Source organism: Miniopterus schreibersii, assembly GCF_964146895.1.
Source record: "Miniopterus schreibersii genome assembly, chromosome: 1".
NCBI lineage: Eukaryota > Metazoa > Chordata > Mammalia > Chiroptera > Miniopteridae > Miniopterus > Miniopterus schreibersii.
In genome coordinates this window covers 169,667,708-169,688,506 of record NC_138101.1, presented here as the reverse complement: position 1 = coordinate 169,688,506, position 20,799 = coordinate 169,667,708, and the positions used below count along the sequence as shown (strand labels likewise).

Genomic DNA, 20,799 nt, shown 5'->3' with positions numbered 1-20,799 from the left:
GCTTTGGGTGGCGTTTGTTTCAACCCAGAAACTCTCACTCCAGCGGCGGGGCCTCCCTTCCCGGGCCCCGGCTATCCTGCCGACCGCACTCTCACCTCCCCCTTCCCCCCCGTGTCCTGACTTGGCTCCTTTGGTCTCCGCAAACCGGCCCTGGGGTTAGAGTCGGGGCTCTTTTCCTTTGCAGCCCGCCTTGGGCTTCTTAAACCTCTAAAAACCCTGCGAGGATACCGAGAGCCCGGGCCTCTCGCTTTGGGAACCCGGGGGTGTCTATAAGGGCCTGGCGAGTGGAAGAGACGCGGAGTTTTTGAGGACAGTTTGTTCTTGGACTTCTCTGCCAGGCCGCCTTCCCTGAGCCTTCCTGGCACCCCCCGCCTGGCCTGACCCCGTCCGCAAGGCACGGTCGTGCTTTGAAGCTTCCCTGGGACTCGCTTTCCGCGTCTGATCCACACGCAGAGCGAGCGCGGGATTCCAGACCCCCCCCCCCGCTCCTGCCTTTACTTAAATATTTCATCTTCCCATCGTAGGTCGTATGGGTTTCCTCTCTCCCCTCCACTAAAACAAAACAAAACAAAACAAAAAACAGAAAGGGTGGGGTAAGAGGGAGGCCTGGGAGGGGAGCGGGCGAGGAGAGGCCTCCTGCCCATCGCTTTAATTTTACAGTCGGTTCACACGCTCCGACCCGTCGCGGGTGTTTTAGGCGAGCCCGGTGCCTTTCAAGAACATTCTGGTAATGTCGGAGGCCTGGATGTGTCGCCGGCTCGTCCCCCCGCGCGGCAGCGGCCTGTTTTCCTCCCCCTGTTGTGTGTTTTTATTATTTTCCCTCTGGCTTAGATGTGTCAATCATTCCCTCCCTGCCATTGGTTGGAGAGTTTGCGTCAAAAAAGTTGCCAGAGAGGCGCTTTCTCAGCAAATCTCCTTGAGAGCAGAACCGACCTCAGCTCCAACTCAGCCTCCACTGTTATTAAAAATAAAAATCGCTAGAGCAGCCCTCGTCACGTCTGCTTTGTATGTATCGCAGAGGGGCCCACGCGCGTTTCCAACTCGAGCTACTTTCCTCATTTTCTGTTCTTAAAAAAAAATAATTTTTTTTTCGTTGTGTTTGACTTTTTTATGGAAGGGTGACGACTGCAAGGTTTATAACTCAATACTCTTGGTTTCTTTTAGGCTAGCTGGCTATTTGGAATTTTGAAGGATAATTTGATTTTTTTTCTAATCTCCTATGCGGCTGTAAGGTAAGTGTCGTTCTGTGTAGTCTGTCTGTCTATATCCATATGTCCCTCTGTCTGCCATCACCCCAGCGCCTCCCATAGAACGACCGAGGCACCTCTGCGAACGTGGGTTTCTTCTAAAGGCTGATGTATTTTTTCCGTATAAATTCTGAGCTGTAATGACGACCATTGAGAAAATTTGTGACCTGGCGACGGGGACAGGAGTGGCAGGAAGGGAGGGAGCGCGCTCCCGGGCTCGCCGCTTCCGCAAAACGTCGTGGAAACCCTGGGAGTCTAACGCGGGGGGCGGGGGTGGGGGTGGAAGGTTCTGTTTGCGGTTTTGTTTTATGTCAACGCCCATTCGGGGCTTCTCCCTGCGGGTCTGTGCGTTTTGGCCCTCAGCTGTGGTGTGGGTCAGTGGTATCGATCCGGGGGACGTTTCCGGAGCCCGAGACAAAAAGACGCCTGTGTAACTGGAGGGACGGATACCCACAGCGACAGGAATCACACAGGCACCTCCGGGCCCGCGCGCCCACAGCTCGGCTGCCCGCGGGTCTGCGGGCGCGGGCGGCCGCCACTCGGGTCCCTTCCTGTCCCTAGCGCGAGAGGGGCGCAGAGCGGGTAACCCGGGAGCCGGAGCGCCCGCGCCTCCGGGCGGTCCCCTCTCCGCCGGCCAAGAGCAGCTCACCACGCTCACTCCCGGTTTTCGGCCTCTCTCGAAGGCTTCCAGGTCTCCTTTTTTGTTTGTTTGTTTTTTGAAACACCACCCGGTCCCCCGACCGACACCCCCCCCGGGAGTGTCCCCCCCCCCCCGTGGTGGTTGTGGTCTAAGACCCGGTCGCTAGGCCGAGCGAGCGTCTAGGAGCCGTTTTACTGCGAGCCTTCGCCGGGGATGGTTCCGGGCCCGCCGCTCAGCCCTCCGCGCGCACCTGGGGCGGGCAGAAGTGGCGCCGAGCGGCCCCCGCTCCCCCCAGGCCGCCGCGGACCCGAGCGGGAATCCTTCCGTGGGGCAGGCGGCCGCTCGGCTGTTCGCGGCCCGGGGCAGCGCGGGGCTGGCTCGCGCGCTCCCCTCGCGGGCTGCGCGACCGCGGGGGCTTGGGCCGCGGCCGGGGTGCAGGGGCGCGCCGAGGCCCGGCGAGAACAATCGGCGGGGCTCGGCCGCCCCCCGGCCTGGGGGGACGTGTCCAGCACTGCCGACTCCGAAGGAGTCTTCGTGTGGATGCGTTCAAGTGACTCTTGAGATCCTGGTACGATTTCAGGGCAGATTTTTTGAAACCCAAGTCCGCATCCGAATGCCACCGCGTGGGCTTTTTCCCTCCTGTGCGGCGGGGTGAGGGAAGCGGCGGGCCTGGAGCGGCGGATTACTTGGGGGGGGGGGCGCTCTTTGACATTCCGCCCTCCAGCCCGGAGCTGCATTGCGGGCGGAGGGGTTCTCCTGCGCACCTCGGGACGTTTTCCATTCACCAAAGTCTCAGCACCGGAGAGGAGTTGGCGAGGAAACTCCTCCCCCCAAAGGAGGTAGACACCCAGACCTCCCCTCACCAGCTAGCGCCCGGCTTTCTCCTCGCCATAATGAACAGGCAAGGCCAACCCTTCTGGCAGGTTCTTCCTCCCTCCCTTGCGGGGGGCGACGTTGTTTGATTCCCTGAGGCCAGAAACTTTCACTCGAGTCCGCCCGAGAGAGGCCGCGCCGGCCGTTCTGCGCGGGGCCCACGCGGCTCCTCGTTCTTCCTCTCCTCTCGCTCTGCGCCGTCTTCCCAGCCGCAGGCCGGTCGCTGGTCCGCGCAGTTTTGTTTCCTCTCCATCCGGCAGAAAATTAATCAGCCCGGGCGCGGAGCGGGGCTGAGCGCGGCGGCCTGTAATTAAGGAACGCGTGCGCCCTCGGATTATCTCGTTAGTTTATCAAGAAAACATTTATTATAATTAATTCTCGGACGAGGTAATTATTATTGAGCGAGGACACAGCAACTGGTAGATGGGCTTCTTGGAAGGAAAAAAAACCAAAACAAAAACAAGGCGGGGTGGGGTGGGGAGGGGGAGCGACAGATTGCAAGAATTGACCGTTAGATATAAGGCGGCGCGGGCCGAGGCGGGCGCTGGAGCCGGACCTGGGGCCGCGGGGCTGCGGGCTGCGGGCTGCGGGGCTGCGGGGCCGCGGGGCCGCGGGGCTGCGGGGCTGGCAGCGGGGCAGGGGCGCCGGACGAGTCATTGGCGCCCGGAGGCGCGCGCGCCGACCGGCTGCGGGGACTCGCCGCGCGTCCGCCGCCCGCTCCTTCTAGGTAGGAGTCCTCCAGTGGCCGCCTCCTGAGCAGTCATTTTGAGGCTTATATTCTTGAAGAGGTATTTCTGTTTTCCTGTCTAGGCTCTGCTCCGAGAGGGAGGGAGAGAGGAGTCCTTGCAGGGCTTTGAAAGTTAGGTGGAAGGGCCCATAGCCTCTCTCTCTCTCTCTTTTTTGGAGTGGGTACCTTGGTTGGCTGTTGAGAGTTCCTCATAGTTTTGTTTTTTGGAGTATTTTCCTTTAAAGATGAATGCAGTTAAAAAAGCGAAAGCAATCTGCCCTAGAATTTGAGTCATTTTGCGATGTAAGGGCACAGGGTCGCTGAGCCGGTGCTTTCTGTCTGTTGTTACTGCTTTCAGTGTTTCAGGCATTTCTAATTGGGCGAGAGCCCTGCGTGTAAGAACCAGCACTTCCATATTTATCATGTGCACATCCGATAGGGTTTTAGTGGTGTGGTTTTTTTTTTCTACAGTAGTTCAGAACTTCCCAGTGTGGTGAGATTGTATGAAACAAGAACAAGCTCCAGCTTAGAGGCTATTTAAACAAATAAATGACTATTTTAAAGCAGTATTGTTTCCACAGCCTCCAAGTAAGTGTCTTGAAAAGAAAGTAGACTAGAAAACATCAAGTCTTTGTCGTAGGAGCAACTAAATGAGTATCGCGGATGAGATCAGACAAACTCCTCCAGGAAGGGCAGTTATAAAATCATATGGAACTAGCCGGGGGTGGGAAGCATGATTTTTGTGCTGTGCATTTAAATCAGGAAGAAGTAGAAACGAAAAAAGAAAAAAAAAAGAAAAATCAGGAAGAAGTTGCAGGAACCTCGTTCCATTTGTGGAACTTTGTGTCTGTATCTTTTAAGCAATGTAAATATGAAAACCCAAAACCCTTAAAATTCAGAAGGACCCTCGTAAAAGTAAGAAGGAACTTCTCCTAATCTTGTATCCGCCATTTTAGAGCAAACTCTCGGAGTGTCCGAGTTGCAAAGCAGAGATCCTTGCAGGATAAGTGCCGTCTATTAGGAAAATAAAAGCCAGACTTGCCAACTGCCAGCCTGTATTAACATCCATTTGGGACCCCTTGGCTTGGGGGAGCGAGAGACAGTCAGCCGAAGAAAGTAAATAACTTCTGTTTCTTCCTTTCCTTTCCCTCCCTGAGCTCTTTTGCTTGTAGGATTGTAGGAAACTTGAAAGGTAGGGAGACATTATACTAGTTTCACAACTTTGGGTGTTTGTGTATCTACTTTCTTCAAAACTAAAATGTGCAAAAAGCAGCTAGAGTTAACAGGAAACTGCCGGAGCTGCTGAGGACCCAAATGTCCGAAAACTTGCCTCCCGCAGGACCTGCAGCCTGCGCCACATCAAAATCAGCATGGAAGCAGCTTTCCGCTTGCAGATGTGGGGGCCTCTCATTTTCTGATTGGTGGCATTCTCACTTTACTTCAGAATTTCTAGCAAACCCCGTGCCAATCTTGAAGATTTTTTTTTTTTTTGGCACTATGTTTAAATATTTGATGGGTGTCGATTAAAAGTTAAATTCTTGTTTACTTAGCCTTAGTTCTTTATACACATAGAATCAAGGTTCTCCAGAACCCTAATAAATCTGTTACTTACCTTAAAATTTAATTAACCAGACTACTAATTAGGTGAAAATGATGACTGGAAATGACTTTAAAAGCGGAGTAATAGTGGGTTGAGCAGTTTTCTCAAGTTGGTCGATTAGCAAGTTGGCATTTTAGATGTTAAATGCACTGACGTTTTAGGATAGAAGCTGTTGCAAGTGGTAAGAAAGCTAAGATAATTAAAATCTGCCTTGGAAAGGCAACAGTCTGGGGAGGTAGATTTCTACAATTGTTTCTTTGTTTCTCACCAATGGGCTTTGTTATCTGCATTATTTATTTAGCCAAAGAGTTCTTTGTCTCTGCAAATGGCCCCAATCAAGTTTTGTTTGAGACAATTAGCTAGTGCCAGCCAATGAGTCCTATGCAAATGTAGGGATAGGAATGCAATGTGTGCATTTGGAGGCGTGGGGTTTTGTTCTGCGGGAAAGGCAGATTGTAATTGCTTTCTTCGGGTACTTTTTTTTTTTTTAAGTTTAGGGTGGGGGTGGGGAAGACAGGTTTATCTGGTCTCCATCCCTTCTCGTTTCAGAGCTGCTTGGGGGGTTGGGGAAGTAGGGGAGGAGGGTCTGCAAGCTCTTTAAAAGCTTCTGCCTGGAGTAGCCCGGGCTCTTTTTAAATTAGTGGTGGAACGTGGAAGAGCCGCTCCCTCCGAAGCAGTAAACCAGCACCTCTGTTTGTTTGTTTGCTTTGCCCTTAGTTCCACCATTCCAAACCCACCCACCAAGGACCCTGAATCTGTCCACCCCCGTCGAAGCGAGACCTTCCGGCTGGGTCCCCCCGATTTGGGCTGACTTTGCGCCTCCAAACAACCTTAGCATGATGTCTTATCTTAAGCAACCGCCTTACGCAGTCAATGGGCTGAGTCTGACCACTTCGGGCATGGACTTGCTGCACCCCTCGGTGGGCTACCCGGGTAAGTGAGCCCCGCGGCACTCCTGCCCCCTCCCCACGCCCGCCCCGCGGGGCTGTGACAGCCCGAACCCGGGGCGCAGCGGGCTGGCGGCCCCGCTGCCCCCGCCCCGGCTCCAGGCGAAGCCCGCACTGGGTTTTCCTTCCGAGCAGCGGCTCGGAGCCGCGGGACCTTCGCTGGCGGAGGAGGGGACGCGGCTGGGGGGAGGCCAGTAGGTGCGTCTGCAACGCTCGCACAAAATCACACCGCTGATTGCCGGGGTGACTGAGGGACACGCGTGCGAGTGGGCCGAGGAAGGCTCTACCCCTGTCGCGTGGGGGCGGAGGCCCCTGCGCACGTCTCGCAGCCCAGTTCCTCGGAGGTGCGCTCTGCGCTCACACGGGCTCCCCCCGCCCGCCCCGCGGGCGCCCGACCCCCGGCCCCGCGCGCCCAGCCCCGCAGGTGTGATTCACCGCAGGTGCGGGTGCCCTCCTTCCCGATCCCGTGTTTTTATAAAGCCCTCATAGGAGGAGCATGAAATATGCCCCCATTTTAAAGATGGGGGAACAAAGGCACAAAGGCCCTCGGGTCTCCCGCAGGGCCGAGATTCCCCCATCCACCCGAGCTGCGGGTCCTCGGGAATCCTTTGACTTCACGGAATGGGTTTTTGTTTGTGTTCGCTTTAGGGGATGATTTTGGAGGCTTTTTGGGGATTTTTTTTGGTTCTTCTTTTTATTTCGTTTGTTTTGTTAGTTTTCGAAGGGTCGCTCTGGCTGGAGAGCTCTCCGGCGTCAGGCGGCGTGGGGGTGCCCTCCCCGGGGGGCAGCGTGTGTCCGGGGACCTCCTGTGCGCGCCCGAGGAGGCCCGGCCGGGGAGGGGGTGGGGGAGCGCGGCTAGGCTCTGGGTGGGAAGGCTGGGGGGCCCGGGGGAGGGCTGCGGGGTGGGGTCGGGGAGTCGGAGCACCCGCAGAGACCCCTGTGACTGAGAAACTGCTCCCCCACCCTAAAGGGCCCTGGGCTTCTTGTCCCGCAGCCACCCCCCGGAAACAGCGCCGGGAGAGGACGACGTTCACCCGGGCGCAGCTAGACGTGCTGGAAGCGCTGTTTGCTAAGACCCGGTACCCAGACATCTTCATGCGGGAGGAGGTGGCCCTGAAAATCAACTTGCCTGAGTCCAGGGTGCAGGTAGGGCAGATGTAGACAGACCCACCCTTCCTGGCCGTGCCACCCCTCCCCTACCACGGTGAATGTTGGGGACTCAGGAGAGTCCCAGGTCTTTGAGATGACCAAAGGAAGGCTTGAAACTAAACAAGTGCTCCCTAGGAGGCCAGCAAGCTCTTTTAAGGCTCCTTGAGGGCCGGATTTCACCTGGAGCTCCTTTTTGTCTCTCCACCCCCATTCAGTCCTGTAAAGAAGGGTCTTCGGGATCAGGTTGCAAAGTAGGACTGGTGGTTTAGCTGCAGTGATAAGGCAGAGTCCTAGAACTCTTGGGTACTGGCCTACAGAGGCCCAGCCTTGGCAGATTTCGAGGACTGTCACGCAATATTTTAATACTTCCCTTCTCCTGTGTAGAAATCCACCCCCATTCTTACCCACTTTTAAGGGTGAAAGAGGCTTAGCTCCTGGAGAGTCCTGATATTTCCCAGGTGAAGGAACAGAGTAAATGATTTGCTCAAGGTCGCACATCAGTTGGTGGTAGAGCCAGGCTGTAGAATCAGCGAGTGCTCTGACCAAAGAAATTATAGAAGAGTGCTTTCTTGGACTTTTTAGGGATTGAACAGAATTTGCTAGCTCTGAGCCATTTAGCAGAAAAAAATAGCTGCATCATATCCCTGGTGACCCCTCCCTTCCTTTAGGCCCCCTTAACTTGACCTTAAACTGGAGAGGGAAAGTAAAGTTTAACTTTCCTGGAATTCAAGCCCCATATAGTTACTTCTCTGGAAGAATCTTTAGCACCTAAACTACATGTACACCAGAGACTCCCTTTCGGCTAGGACACATCAGGGTGCACTGCAAACCAGGAAGGAGGCTTTTTCAAAATAGGATGGAAGAACTTGTTAGGCTTAAACGAAAGCCTTCACTGAAAGAAAAGTGACTTGAATGGTTGGTGGTGCTTCACTTGGCCTCGGTGGCACCATTTTTAGCACAGTTAGAACACCCATATGGAGAGCTCATCGAAGAGGACAACTAAGAACTTGTTGCCCAGAAAATGCTGGTAGTTTCTCTGACAAGCCCCCTCACACACTCAACACAGCTCCTTCATTACAGAACATGAACAGGGCTGGTAAAAAGAATTCTCAGAGTTGCAGGCAGGGGCTTAAGTTGACAAGCCAATGAGCATTGTACAGGAGACTGAATCGTGCTGAGTGGCACTACCCTGAAGGCACTACTCTAGCCTCAAACTTGAGACTAGTAGAGATGTCTCTCCTTGAGCTCAAACCAGAGTACCTACAAGTCACTCCACCTTCCATAAAGGTGGTTTCGGCCAATAGTGGCTTTCAGACCTCCTTCCTCAACAGGATCACTTCTTGAAGCTTCCTGTTTTGTAAGGGAGTCTTTCTAGGAGACACAGAAAGAAGAGGGGTGAAACCAGCCTCCATATTAGCAGTTGTTCCCTAGAAGATGGACTGTAAACTTTTTGAATTTACTCTGTTTCTGTTGGCATGTAACAACAGAATTGTTTTCCCTCCCTTGTGTTTTCCCCCAAAAGACATAAATACATTCTATTCCATTGGGAGAATGTCCCCAAATACAGCTGGGTCGATGTGTATGTGTGTATTCAAGGTGAAATAACATAGAAAAGTGAGGTGGAGAATTTTTAGCCACACGATTTGGGTGGTTATCTTAAATTTTATTCTGGGTTAGGCATAAAGCAGGGTCAAATGCTTTTAGACAAAGCCTCCCAACTTTTTTTTTTTTTACCATTGCAGGACCATATGTGAGAGTACTATATAATAGACTTTCAGTGGCAGGAGAGATTGTCTGCTTAGTTCATCTGTCCATGTAGGACAGATTATAATCTGGGAGCCACTTGTTCTTAAGGAGTTGTTGAAACCATGTTAAAGACATTTCTCTCCCTTTTCAAGGTATGGTTTAAGAATCGGAGAGCTAAGTGCCGCCAACAGCAGCAGCAACAACAGAATGGAGGTCAAAACAAAGTGAGACCGGCCAAGAAGAAGACATCTCCAGCTCGGGAAGTGAGTTCAGAAAGTGGAACCAGTGGCCAGTTCACTCCCCCCTCTAGCACCTCAGTCCCGGCCATTTCCAGCAGCAGTGCTCCTGTGTCTATCTGGAGCCCAGCTTCCATCTCCCCACTGTCAGATCCCCTGTCAACTTCCTCTTCCTGCATGCAGAGGTCCTATCCCATGACTTATACTCAGGCTTCAGGTTATAGTCAAGGATATGCTGGCTCAACTTCCTACTTTGGGGGCATGGACTGTGGATCTTACTTGACCCCTATGCATCACCAGCTTCCTGGACCAGGGGCCACACTCAGCCCTATGGGTACCAATGCAGTTACCAGCCATCTCAATCAGTCCCCAGCTTCTCTTTCCACCCAGGGATATGGAGCTTCAAGCTTGGGTTTTAACTCAACCACTGATTGCTTGGATTATAAGGACCAAACTGCCTCCTGGAAGCTTAACTTCAATGCTGACTGCTTGGATTATAAAGATCAGACATCCTCGTGGAAATTCCAGGTTTTGTGAAGACCTGTAGAACCTCTTTTTGTGGGTGATTTTAAAATATACTGGGCTGGACATTCCAGTTTTAGCCAGGCATTGGTTAAATGAGTTAGACGGGATGATGCTCAGACTCATCTTCTGACCAATGTTCCAGGAGGCATAGAAGGAAAGACGGAGGTCCTTAGAGGGGCCCACCAACCAGCAACCTGAAATGGACAAACCAATCTACCTAAGATCCTGTCATAGTTTTAGATCATTGGTTTTCCTGATTCTCAAAGTGATCAAAAGCATTCTAGCCATGTGCAACCAACCACCACCAAAAATAAACAAAACTAAATTGTGAGGTAAAGGAGGGAAGGACATAGCCTTCTTAAGCAGAGGTGTTCCAATGTTTTAGCCAATCCTTGGTTGAACCTTAGGAATGGACAGTGTCTCAAGCTCACTCACGTTTCATGACCAACTGTTAGTTGGCACTGAAAACCTTTTCAGGGCTGTGTGAATTGTGCGACTGATTGTCCTAGATGCACTACTTTATTTAAAAAAATAATGTTCATAAGGAGTCAATATGTAGTTTAAGAGACAATCAGTGTGTGTCTTATATAAATGGTACATCTGTGGTTTTTAATCTGTGCTAGACTTCAAAACTGTGATCTCCTGTTATTGTATGCAACCTTGAACTCCACCTCTGCAGGGGTTCTTCTGTGATTAAATAGGTTATAATTATAAGCAAAATTCAGAGCAACTGAGTACTTAACTAAAAAGATTACCTATGGCTGGAGGGGAGCTGCACTGAAACTTTACAACAAAATGTCTCTGGACAAGGAGAGTGAGAAGAGAAACAAAAGGACACTAATTCATCTGTAATTTACTGTTGGTAAGCCTAGCAGTAAAGAGACATTGGTCAATTGCTCTGACCCTGATGAATTTATAAACTGAGATCATTGTTGTTTATGCTTGCAGATGTTAACTGGAAAAGTTATATATGCATAAACCTTTTCTTCCTGGATTTGGCAGATATGTATAATTATATTAAAATGGTTCTAGCACAACATTGGGTCCAGTTTAATTTTATACCATTATTTATAAAGAAGAAGCCTTTTCTTCCTAAAACATGTTTTCCTTAGGTCAGAGAGCAGACTTTATTTTTAAATTTTGGGGGTCTAATCTAAGGATGAAGTAGATATGAATGACTGTGGTATGTAAACTTTTTGTGACTTTCATCAGGACTGTTCTGAAATGGAATCTAAGAGAGGCCAACCATCGTGAGGATCTTGTTCTTGCTTTCCCCTCCCTGCCCCATACCCTGACAATTTCTTAGGCATTTTATTAGTATGTTTTAATGTAGATCAATTTATTTTTAAAACAAGGGAAGAACTGTAGTACCTCAGAGAAAATGAAAATGACAAGATTTCTGTGTTTTCTCTTATTTGGTTAAGGTGACTCCCCCCCCCCCCCAAATCTGAGGTAAACATGAGAGGGAATGTAATCAGAATCTGAAGCAATTCAGGCAGAAATGATTCCTGAACAAAAGAGTTTCAGAAAAGTTTTAAAACCTATCATTTCAGTAGTTGAACATAAGGCACTCTGGTCAGTTTTTTTGTTTTTGTTTGTGTTTTTAGAAAGTGCGGAGAGGGGGAAAAAATAGGTCCCTTCTCCGTTGTGACTGCATTTTGTAAGCCAATCGCCAGACAAGACAAATGGGCCAGTGATCTTGGTGCTCCTCAGGCCAAAGCAATATTTAATCTCATTTTAAACTTCTTATGCTCTTTAAGTTTGACCAAAATTAAGTGACTCTTGATTGTAACTATTTAAATGAAAGTTAGCAGTTGCAACCTTTTTGTTTTCTGGCGATTTAATTGTTTTCTGCCCCTGGCTGCGCCTGTTCTCTTGAACCCTACATCATCTTGCCTAATTGCTTTTGTTTTACTGCTAAAACAAACGCAGGCTTTCACACCTAACACTAGAGGCAAAACCTGCCCGCAAGATTTCCCAGTTCCTGCTGATAGTGTCCACCCCACTGCAGTTTCCACCGAAGGGAAATCCCGGCGGGGAGAATTTGCCTTAGAGTTGGTCTTAGGCTCCCAGCTTTTCTCATGCAACAGTAAATTGGATCCGAAATAACTTCGCACACTGCCTTCAGTTTTCAGGGTGCCCCACAAAGAGTAGGGAAAGTCGCCCTCTCTTTAAACACAATAACGACGAACAACAACGGCTGCTCTGCAGGTAACCAGCAAGGCGAGCAGCTTCTCTCCTGACGCTTTATTTTTTTAAGGAGGAGGTCAGAAAAAGGCTCCAAGCACCCTCTGAAACGAAAATTTCCATCGCCTTTGCACAACTGTGTGTAACAGGTCACGCAGCGAAGTCCCCTTGACGAGGCCAAGCGGAGGCGAACTCCCCGCCCGCAGGCGCGGGCCCGAGGCGCGGGAGCCCCGACCGCTGCTGCGCCGCGCGGCCCAGAAGGTCCAGCCCCGAGGGGTGGTTGGTGTTGAGGCGCCGCCACCCTCCCAGGGCGGCTGGGAGCTCCTTCAGCTGCATATTGGCAATAACAACGACGGGAAATGGCTGATAACCTTCGTTTTGGGGGCGGAGTGAGGGTGGGGTAGTTTGCTTTCCAAAGATCAGTTGCCCCGAACCTTTATCGTTCCCACAAGGATTCGGGACCCTTTGTGTTTCACCTTGGGAGTGTCTCTTCACAGATAAGAGAAGTTCCATCGAGTCAGTTAAGTTCCGGCTTTCAAACCCTCCGAGTTTTAGGTAACGGGTGGTCTCCTCAACGCTCCCACTCGGGTCCCTCCCGTCTCGCCGGTCCCGGGGCGGCGGGGCTCGGCGCGCACGGCCGGGCGGGGTGCGGGGCCGCGGTCCTGGGCGACCTGCAGCTGTGCGTTCTCAGCCGGGGCCGCCCCGTCGGAGTCAGCGGGAGCACGCTCGGCCCCTGCCCCACGTCGGTCCCCCGCGCTGGCGCGCCCTCTGCGCCCCACTCGGCCCGCGGGCCGGGCAGGGGCGACGTGGGGGCTCCCCCTCTCCGGGTTCCCCTCTCTCTGGTCTGGCGCCGGCTCTGGTCCGGGCGCGGGGCCCCCCTGCCGAGCCCAGCCCGCCTCGCCGGCCGGGTCCTGAGCCTCGCGCGCTGCGGCCGCGCCCGTGCCCAGGGCGCCGCGGGCCGCGGGCGGGTCTGAAGCGCCTCCAGCCCGGAGCGGGGCGCGGCCGCTCGGCCCTGCAGTCAGGCTCCGGGCCAGGCGGGGCCTCGGCGCCCGGTGACTTCACCGCCAGGCCGGCTCCGGGGTGCGCGTGGGCACGGTCGGGCCCGGAGGCCAGCGCCCTGCGCCGGAGGGAACGGAAGGCGAGACCCAAAGAGTGTGGACGGCGCGCTGGGCCCATCGGGCCCTAGCGGGGACCCGAGAGGCGAGAGCGAGCCTGGCGGGGCCCGCGGCCTCTTGCTTCCCTCGCCTCGGGGAGGAGGCGCGGCCGACGCTGGGGCTTCTACCCGCGGAGCAGGGCGAGGCCGCCGCCGCCGGCCGCGTTTGCGGGCCCCGATGTCCAGCGCGGACTTGGCGCCAACACGGGGTCCAGCTGGGCCTGCCTGGGCCCCCCTAGAGGTCCCCCCCCCCGGGAAAGCCAGGTGCTTCAGCTAGGGGGTCTGGGGCGGTGACGCTTGGGTGTTCCGCCTTCCCCTAGAGCCCTGGGCCGAGCTGGGCTTCCGGGAGAAGCCTGGGGACTCTGTAACCCTCACTCATCCCTTGTCACCTGCCCCTCTATTTCTTAGCTTACCCTGAGTGCCCTGTCTTTTACTTTTTGAACCCGGCGTAGCACTGAATAGCCCAAAGGGCTGGTGGTCGGTTCTAGAACTGGAAGCGGTGCCTCTGGCGTCCCCCGACAGTGCCAGGCAGCCCATTCCGTTTACTTGCAGGGCCCGGCCCGCCCCAGCTTAGCCCCAAGTGGTGCTGGGGGAGGGGAGGCTGACCAGCCCTGGCACGCACACCACGTGCTTGAACCCGCATCTAACATCCGGTGACAACTTTGCTGTGTTTCCCAGACAAAGCTGTAACCCAAAACCAGGCATGCCTGTGTTAGGTGGTGGTTTATTGCATACAAAGATGTGTTTTAATCATAGCAAGAGAGAAATACAAAGACGCCTGGCAGGAGACTGGCGCATCCCAGCATCCCTCACAAATGGAAGCTAAAGTCCTAGCAAACAACCAAAATGGGAAGGTACAAGGTCGGGCTAGTCCCTGACCTCAGACTGCTTCTTGGCCTTGCTTTGAAACCTTTAGGAAGGACAGTTCTCCAGCTCGCTCGCTCTCCCTCCACAAAAGGGGCCGGGCCCCAGCCCTGTATCTGCATGCCCAGGTCTGCAACCACTGCCTTGAACATCTCTTTTTCTCAGTGGCCAGCACCCTATAAGGGGAGCGTGCCCTGGATCCCTTAGATGCCACATTTCTGCCCTTGGGCCACCGCGCTAGGAAAGATGGGGAGCCCCTGGGACTTGCCCATGGGAATGGACAGAGCAAGCCCCCCAACAAAACTCACTCCGATGTTTTTCGGTGCAAGGCTCGGAAACTGCACAGATTATGGGATTTGTCTCGGACAGAATAAACATTACATGTGAGACCGGTAGTGCTCTGGTGTATTGGACACATTGTATAGGATTGCTTGGAGCATCTCTTCCAAACTGCCTGTTAATAGCAACATGAAACCTTAAAATAATATGTAGGTTTTTGTTTTTAACCTGATTAAAACAAAATTCAGGCATTATTTGGAAAGGGCAGTTTTTCTGGTAGAAGCAGTTTGAAGGAAATGGAACCCAGTGAAGGGACTGGAGGAAGCTTCTGTATGCAAAAGTGGCTGCAGAGAAGGAGCGAGCAGGCATGTCTACCCTGCAGCAGTCCCTACAGGAGAGGGGGCGCCCCCGGTTCCAAAGAGAACCAGCAGACTTCCTCTCTTGCAAGCAGTGTGTTTTATATTTAAAAACCAACCTGCTCTTGACCGCAAACAAACAATAAGCAAATCCGAATAAAGGAGTCCTACCAAGTCCAACCCATTTGGCCAAAGACTACTGCAGGAGCCAGAGAGTTCAGGCTATCTCTAGGGGGAGGGTCAGCTTCCAATTTTGTTTTTCTCCTTTTGGAGGAAAAGTCGAACAGCGTGAGGTCTATGACTCACTATTATTCCTTAATCTCCCCCACCCTTTAGTTCAATTCCTACAGTAAAAAACATGTTTTTATTTTTTTTTTTTTGGGGGGGGGTAAGGTCAAAGAAAAAAAAAAAAAGAATCCCATAGCAAATATAATTGTAAGTGGCCAAAGTCTGGATTGACTTCTGCTGCAGCACCACAAGGGAAAAAGCTGTCCGAGAATCAGATGGGCTCCTCTGCCTCCCTCTCCAGTGTCTTTGCCTTAGTTTGCCTACTTCAGAGGTGGTAAAGGGGCCTTTTGGATTAAGGGTTTTTTAATCTACTTGACATCACTAGGAGCCACTTCCAGCCAAGGGCTTCTTTAAAAATAAGATGCCAGTTTCTAGACTGTATATACCATTGCAGATCCCACCCCTCTCCCCCCTCACCATCCCCCCACCCCCTTGAACTGCCTGTGACAGGACCAACAAATGTCGCCTTTGGAAGCCAGAGGAGCAGCAGTTGCATCCTCCTGCGGGTCGGTCTGCTCACCCTCCCTCCGTCCCTCCCTCCCAGGTTCCCACGGTATGGGACAGAAAGCGCCCCTCAGAGACAGTTTTTGGGTGGAGTGAAGGTTTTCCCTTAGGCCCTGCCCCCCATCTTTCAACGGGGATCTCCAGATTCCTGAGGCTACACTGAAGCCTGAAAATCACTCATCCCAACCCTCCAGTTGTTAAAATCTGTGGCTAGAACTAATAGTCACATTTTAGGGTCACGGGCCATTAAAAGTCTCCTTAACATTCAAATGGCTCTAAAACGCGTTGGTAGCCGATTACCGGCGCCTAATGGACATCGCGTGTGGTGACGTGGCCTGGGAGTGCCGAGGTCCTCGAGTGGGTGTCTGCTCCGCTCCCTGGTTATCGGCTTACAGCCCAACCATTTTCGAGCGGGGATGCTCGGAAGAGAAGGCGCTCTTCCCGACGTCGGGGCGGGCACGTCCGCGTCCTCCGAGCACCACAGCGATCTGGAAAGGGGCGGGGAGGCGCGGCTGTGGGCACAAGGTCGCCTCCAGGCTGACGGAGGGCGCGACCGCGGGGCGCGCTCCTCCCCTCTCCGCTCTTAGCGGCGCGACGCCCGAAAGGCGGTGGCCAGGGCAGAGGCCCTCGCCTGAGACGCCGAAAGTGCCAGGAGCCCGGGGCTTCCCCGCGGGACTCGCGCGCCTCTGGGCCGCAGGGCCGAGCCCCGCACCGAACGCGTGGTTCGCGGGACCAGGGCGGGAAACGCGCGGGCCCTCCGGCGGCGGGGAGCCCCTGGGCCGCGTGGCGCACGGTCGACGGCGCCGAGACGCCTTGGCGGCGGCGGCCCCTGGGAGGGAACCGGTTCCCGGGCTTCAGCGGAAACCGCGGCGAGCGCCCCGCGTTCCCATCCCCACCCGAGCCTCTCACCGGGCACACTCAGCGGAGGCCTCGCCCAGCTGGGCCTTCCCGCCGCAGAGGCCACGCGGGCCTCGCCCGGCGCCTCCCTGCCCGCGGGCGCCCCCCGGCTGAGGCGTCTGGAGCGCGCGGGGGGTCGGGGGGGTGGGTTCCGGAGGGGCCGGAGGCAGCGTTCCCGCCAGCTGCGTGGCACACGGGGGTCGCCACCAGGGCTGCGTGGCCGGGTCCCCTCCGGAGCGGCAGACTGGGCTGCGCCCGCGTGGCAGAGGCCAAGGCTGTGGCCCAGGGCACTGAGCCACCGCTCTCGGGAGCGGGAGAGCCCGTGGCCCGCGTGCTCCACCTTCTCCAGCCGCTTTTGTGAGTGTAACGAGGCCTGGAGGCGACGAGGCCGGCGACCACGGCCCCATGCTGGGCAGGCTGCAAAAGTCTGGACTTCCTCCCTCCGGTTCCGGGTGGTGAAAAGACGCGGGAACTGAGCCCGGCTTGTCCTTGGAGCTCGAGACCTGGTGTGACCCCTGCCTCCCGGGCCAGGGCAGGGACCAGGGCCCGGCTTGGACCCCGGAACCCAGTGTGCTGGGCCCGCGAGGCGCAGCCGGCGCGGTGCTGGGGCCCTGGCGGAAGTGCACCCGCCGGGCGCCGAGGCCTGGACGGCCGCCCGGGGCAGCTTCCGGTTCCAAGCGAGACCGCGGCAGCTGGAGCGGCCGCCACCCTGCCCGCCCCGGTAGGTGACTGTAACCGAAGCGCCCCAACACGCGCTTCGAGCTCGAGGTTTGAACACTTAGGACGCACAAATCCCCCTCCCCCCCCCCAGGTCCTTCTTAGCCATTAATCCATGGACGTTTGATGAACTTTGAGTTATGTCTGGTTAGAAATGTGCAGCCATTAATTCTTTTTAAAATTATTGATTTCAGAGAGAGGAAGGGAGACGGGAGAGAGAGAAACAATGATGAGAAGGAATCGTTCCTAGGCTGCCTCCTGCGCGCCCCCTGCTGGGGGCCAGCCCCAACCCGGCCCGGCCCGAGGCGCAGGCCGACCCTGTGGCCCCGGTTCGCGGGGCTGTGCTCACCGCCGAGCACACCGGCCGGGCCCCCCCCAGTCCTTATTACTGCGGCAGTGCTGAGGCATTTTTAAAATATCGGGTGCAGATATTTTGGGTAATTTTATGTGCACACGTTTGCCTAAAAATGAAATTAGGTACTTTTGGAACGAAGATATTATTATTTTAAATTGATGCTAGTCTCTAATTGAAATGCATTCTTCAAAAGCTCTTATTGCTGATTAAATTGATTCTGTTTTTAAGTTTAGTGTAAGTGGGCCACTTGCTGTTTAGAAGGCCAACAAGAACTCGGCCTATTAATTACCTTTACCAAAAAGCATAGCCTTTATTTGGTCTTAAGTCGACCATAGATAGAGCCTTCTGATTTTGAGTGGAAAACTTCATACAAACAGCCGTTCACCGTTTTCAAGGACAAATAATTGAAGTGATTAAACCAATCATCTTGATTCCTGACCATTTAAAATGGACACATTGCTCCCCACCCCCACCCCCACCCCTTTTTCCCTTTGTATGTATTGGTAAAGGTGTGGGGTATGTAATACCCACGTTTACTGAAAGATACCTGAGCTGATGTCTTTTCAGCAATTCTTAACCCATGGTTCAAGCAATTTGGGGGGGATGGGAGTGCATGGATAGATTGTAGAGGATGGGTGAGTTCCCTAAGTGGTATAGAAATTGTTTTTGTCTGTGTGTTCAATGTAAGGTTTCTGGGCAAAAGATCCATAGCTTTCATCATATTCACAAGAGGGGCTATAACCACCCAGAATTAAGAGCCACTGGTTTGTGTGATGCATGTATTGTGAAGGAAAGGTGAACCTGGAGGTGGAAACTTGTAGTTCTTGGTAACAACTGGACAAGATGGCAGCTCCATAAAATTTAAATCTACCCTTAACTTTTTAATTTTTTTTTTGGTAAACAAAAGTAATCTAAAAAGTCACCTTATCCCCTAAATTCTACCTAGTTAGGCCTAATTTGAATTATTGTCCATGAGGCTATTTATATATGACACATTCTAAAATAATAAATGAGGTAACCATGAGTTATTTTAATACTATCTGCACATGAAATGTCCAGTAGACAATTTAAGCAAGTATTTTAAGGATTCAGACCAAAAAGCCTCTTTCACCAAAACAAGACAATCAACAATAACAGTAACAAACTATCTGGCCCTAATTAATTATTTCAGAAAATTTAGTGTCCATTGATCCTCCCTCCCCCCCCTCTCTCCCCACAAACAAAAATTTACCTACCATGCCTAGGTTATCAAAATTTTTCTGTTGGAAAGTTTTTAATTTTTCTTAGAGCTTATTGATTGGGTTGCTGGTTTGATTCCCTGTTCTGCTCTCACATTGATGTTTCTCTCCCTCTCCCTTCTCCTCTCTCTCTAAAATCAATCAATCAATCAATCAATCAATAAAAATAGTTTTAAAAATTAAGAAAAAAAGATGGATGAAACAATAAGGGCGGTGGGACCTTCTGGCTGAATCAGAAGGAGGGCATGGTTATGTCATCCCAGTGAGGAATTCAAGGTCCCATGGTATAATCACCTAGAAGGGACTCAGTCGAATTTAAATGAACTGCTCCGAGGCCTGTCATTGAGAATAGCAGACTGCTGTTTCCCCCCACCCACACTCCCTAGCTCACACTGAACCTGTCTGAGAGGATATCTTCCATTAGTGCAAGACGAAGAAGCATAACCTATGGGTTTATTTAGCGTTTGAGATTTTCTCAGAGGCTTCCATTTAGAGTAACCACTGCCACAAAGATTTGGATCTGGTCCCTAAAATAGCTTGAACCAGGTGACCCCAGGCAAGTAGACGCAAGATACTAGCAATTTATTTCATATCAGCTCCCAAGCCATCACCAGATGATAACAAGCCTTGGACACCGTTAATCTCTGCTTGACTCAAACTGGTGACCGCAAGGTGAAAGGCAGGGCGTTATCTCTGAGCAATTCTTGTGGCCTTCCACAGATTGCCAGTTGGGCCAATACAATTGAAGCCTCTTCTCCAGTAGTTACTTTAAAAATTTCATATCCAAAGTCTTTGGTCTTTGTCAGACTGGAAGGTAGGAGGGCTTTATCAAGGAAAATGCCCAAGGGCAAGATGTGGGAGCTTAGAATCCAATACAAATTAAAAAGGTTGAAAAGGTAACTGTGTGTGTTCCTTACCCAGTAAACTTTGAACATCACTGTGACTATGACTAGAAAAAGCCTCTGGAAATGAATGTTTTTGCCAAACAGTAGAGGGAAAATGCACCTTAAAAAATAAGTGGCAAAATGCTACCTGGAATTGGTTTTATTGTTTTGAAAATAGCTTTATTTTTGCAATCTGTAAGGTCAGCACAGATCACTGTGTACTCATTTGGTATCAGCTCAGGGCTAGAAGGGGCACAGAAAGTGGTGGGGAACAGTGGAGAATAAAGGAACGGGGTGTGCTGGTGAACAAAAGCAATCCTGTGTGTTGGTGCCCAGAGGAAAACCAGGCTACGTTACCTATAGCGAACCACCACTTTTTGCACTTTTCAAATATGTAGAGAGAATAGTTTTAGCCTCATATCCCAGGGTACACAGCTCTAGCCTGAAGTCAGAGAAATGTACCTTTCCTGCTTGGTGGGATTATTCTGTCCCTGCTACTCCAATATCCTTGTTGTAATGATTCTGTGTGATTTTGCTAGATGGCTCTACAGAGGATTGACAAATAGAAAAATTGAGAGGTTTCAAAAATATTGCAGCTACTTATTATAATAATAATTATTATTTTGTTAACCCTCACCCTAGGATATTTTTTCCATTGATTTTTAGAGAGAGTGGAGGTGAGGGCTGGAGTGGGGGGAGAGAGAGAAAGAGAGAGAGAAAGATGAGTGTGAGAGAGACACATCAATTGATTGCCTCCTGCACACTTCCCGGACTGGAGGCTAGGGATCGAACCTGCAGTTCAGGTAGGTGCCCTTGACTGGGAATTGAACCCAAGACCCTTTGGTGCACAGGCCAACGCTCTAACCACTGAGCCACACCAGCCAGGGTGCAGCTATTTATTTTAATAATGTTTTTTAAGGATCACCTGTTGAAAGTAGGTTATTGATGGTAAAAGTAAAAACAAATTATTTTAGGTATTTTTAGCAGTAAGCCCCTTTGGACAGGATCAAAGATCAACTTGACGTGCAGAATTTCAGTTGTTAGTAAACAGTGTCACCGAGACACTCCACAGTGTTGTTTCATAACTTCGTTCCTAGACCCTGTGTTTGATGCCCTAGCGTTTTAGTAACTGGTATTCACAAACTCCACTCCATTGTTTGTTATCTTTTCCCCCCAAAGGATACACTAAATAAACCCAAGCTATAATTACTCATCACAGGATGGGTGCATTGTATACAGATGGTGCAGGGACATCCCTCATGATAAAGTGGTGCATTTTGTAACATCAGGTTATAGTCTAGGTAACTGTGAGGAAACAGGGCTGAGATAAACAACGAAGTCTTGTTACTGCTTACCACTCGCCTTGGCTCCGATGTCTCCCTGATAT

At 52.1% G+C, this 20,799-nt stretch overlaps 1 protein-coding gene across 3 annotated transcripts; it reads left to right on the top strand.

Moving 5' to 3' along the window:
* Positions 1-927: 927 nt before the first annotated feature.
* On the top strand, positions 928-11,508 carry OTX2 (orthodenticle homeobox 2). Of its 3 annotated transcripts, XM_081159299.1 has the most exons (5): positions 928-1,005; positions 1,165-1,232; positions 5,805-6,020; positions 7,029-7,180; positions 9,082-10,725. In XM_081159299.1, exons 3-5 carry the CDS (start codon positions 5,924-5,926, stop codon positions 9,700-9,702), a joined length of 870 nt encoding a protein of 289 aa, XP_081015425.1. In that variant the 5' UTR covers positions 928-1,005; positions 1,165-1,232; positions 5,805-5,923; the 3' UTR covers positions 9,703-10,725. The 3 variants fall into 3 exon arrangements, with proteins under 3 accessions (XP_081015425.1, XP_081015424.1, XP_081015426.1); XM_081159298.1 differs by having other exon boundaries at positions 992-1,232; positions 7,005-7,180; XM_081159300.1 differs by lacking the exons at positions 928-1,005; positions 1,165-1,232 and adding an exon at positions 2,623-2,788 and having other exon boundaries at positions 9,082-11,508.
* Positions 11,509-20,799: the final 9,291 nt, after the last annotated feature.

Coding starts and splice junctions, on each gene's coding strand:
- OTX2 (XM_081159298.1), top strand. CDS start 5,924: ATGATGTCTTATCTTAAGCAACCGCCTTACGCAGTCAATGGGCTGAGT. Junction 6,021..7,004: donor CCCCTCGGTGGGCTACCCGG/GTAAGTGAGCCC, acceptor CCCACCCTAAAG/GGCCCTGGGCTTCTTGTCCC. Junction 7,181..9,081: donor TGCCTGAGTCCAGGGTGCAG/GTAGGGCAGATG, acceptor TCCCTTTTCAAG/GTATGGTTTAAGAATCGGAG.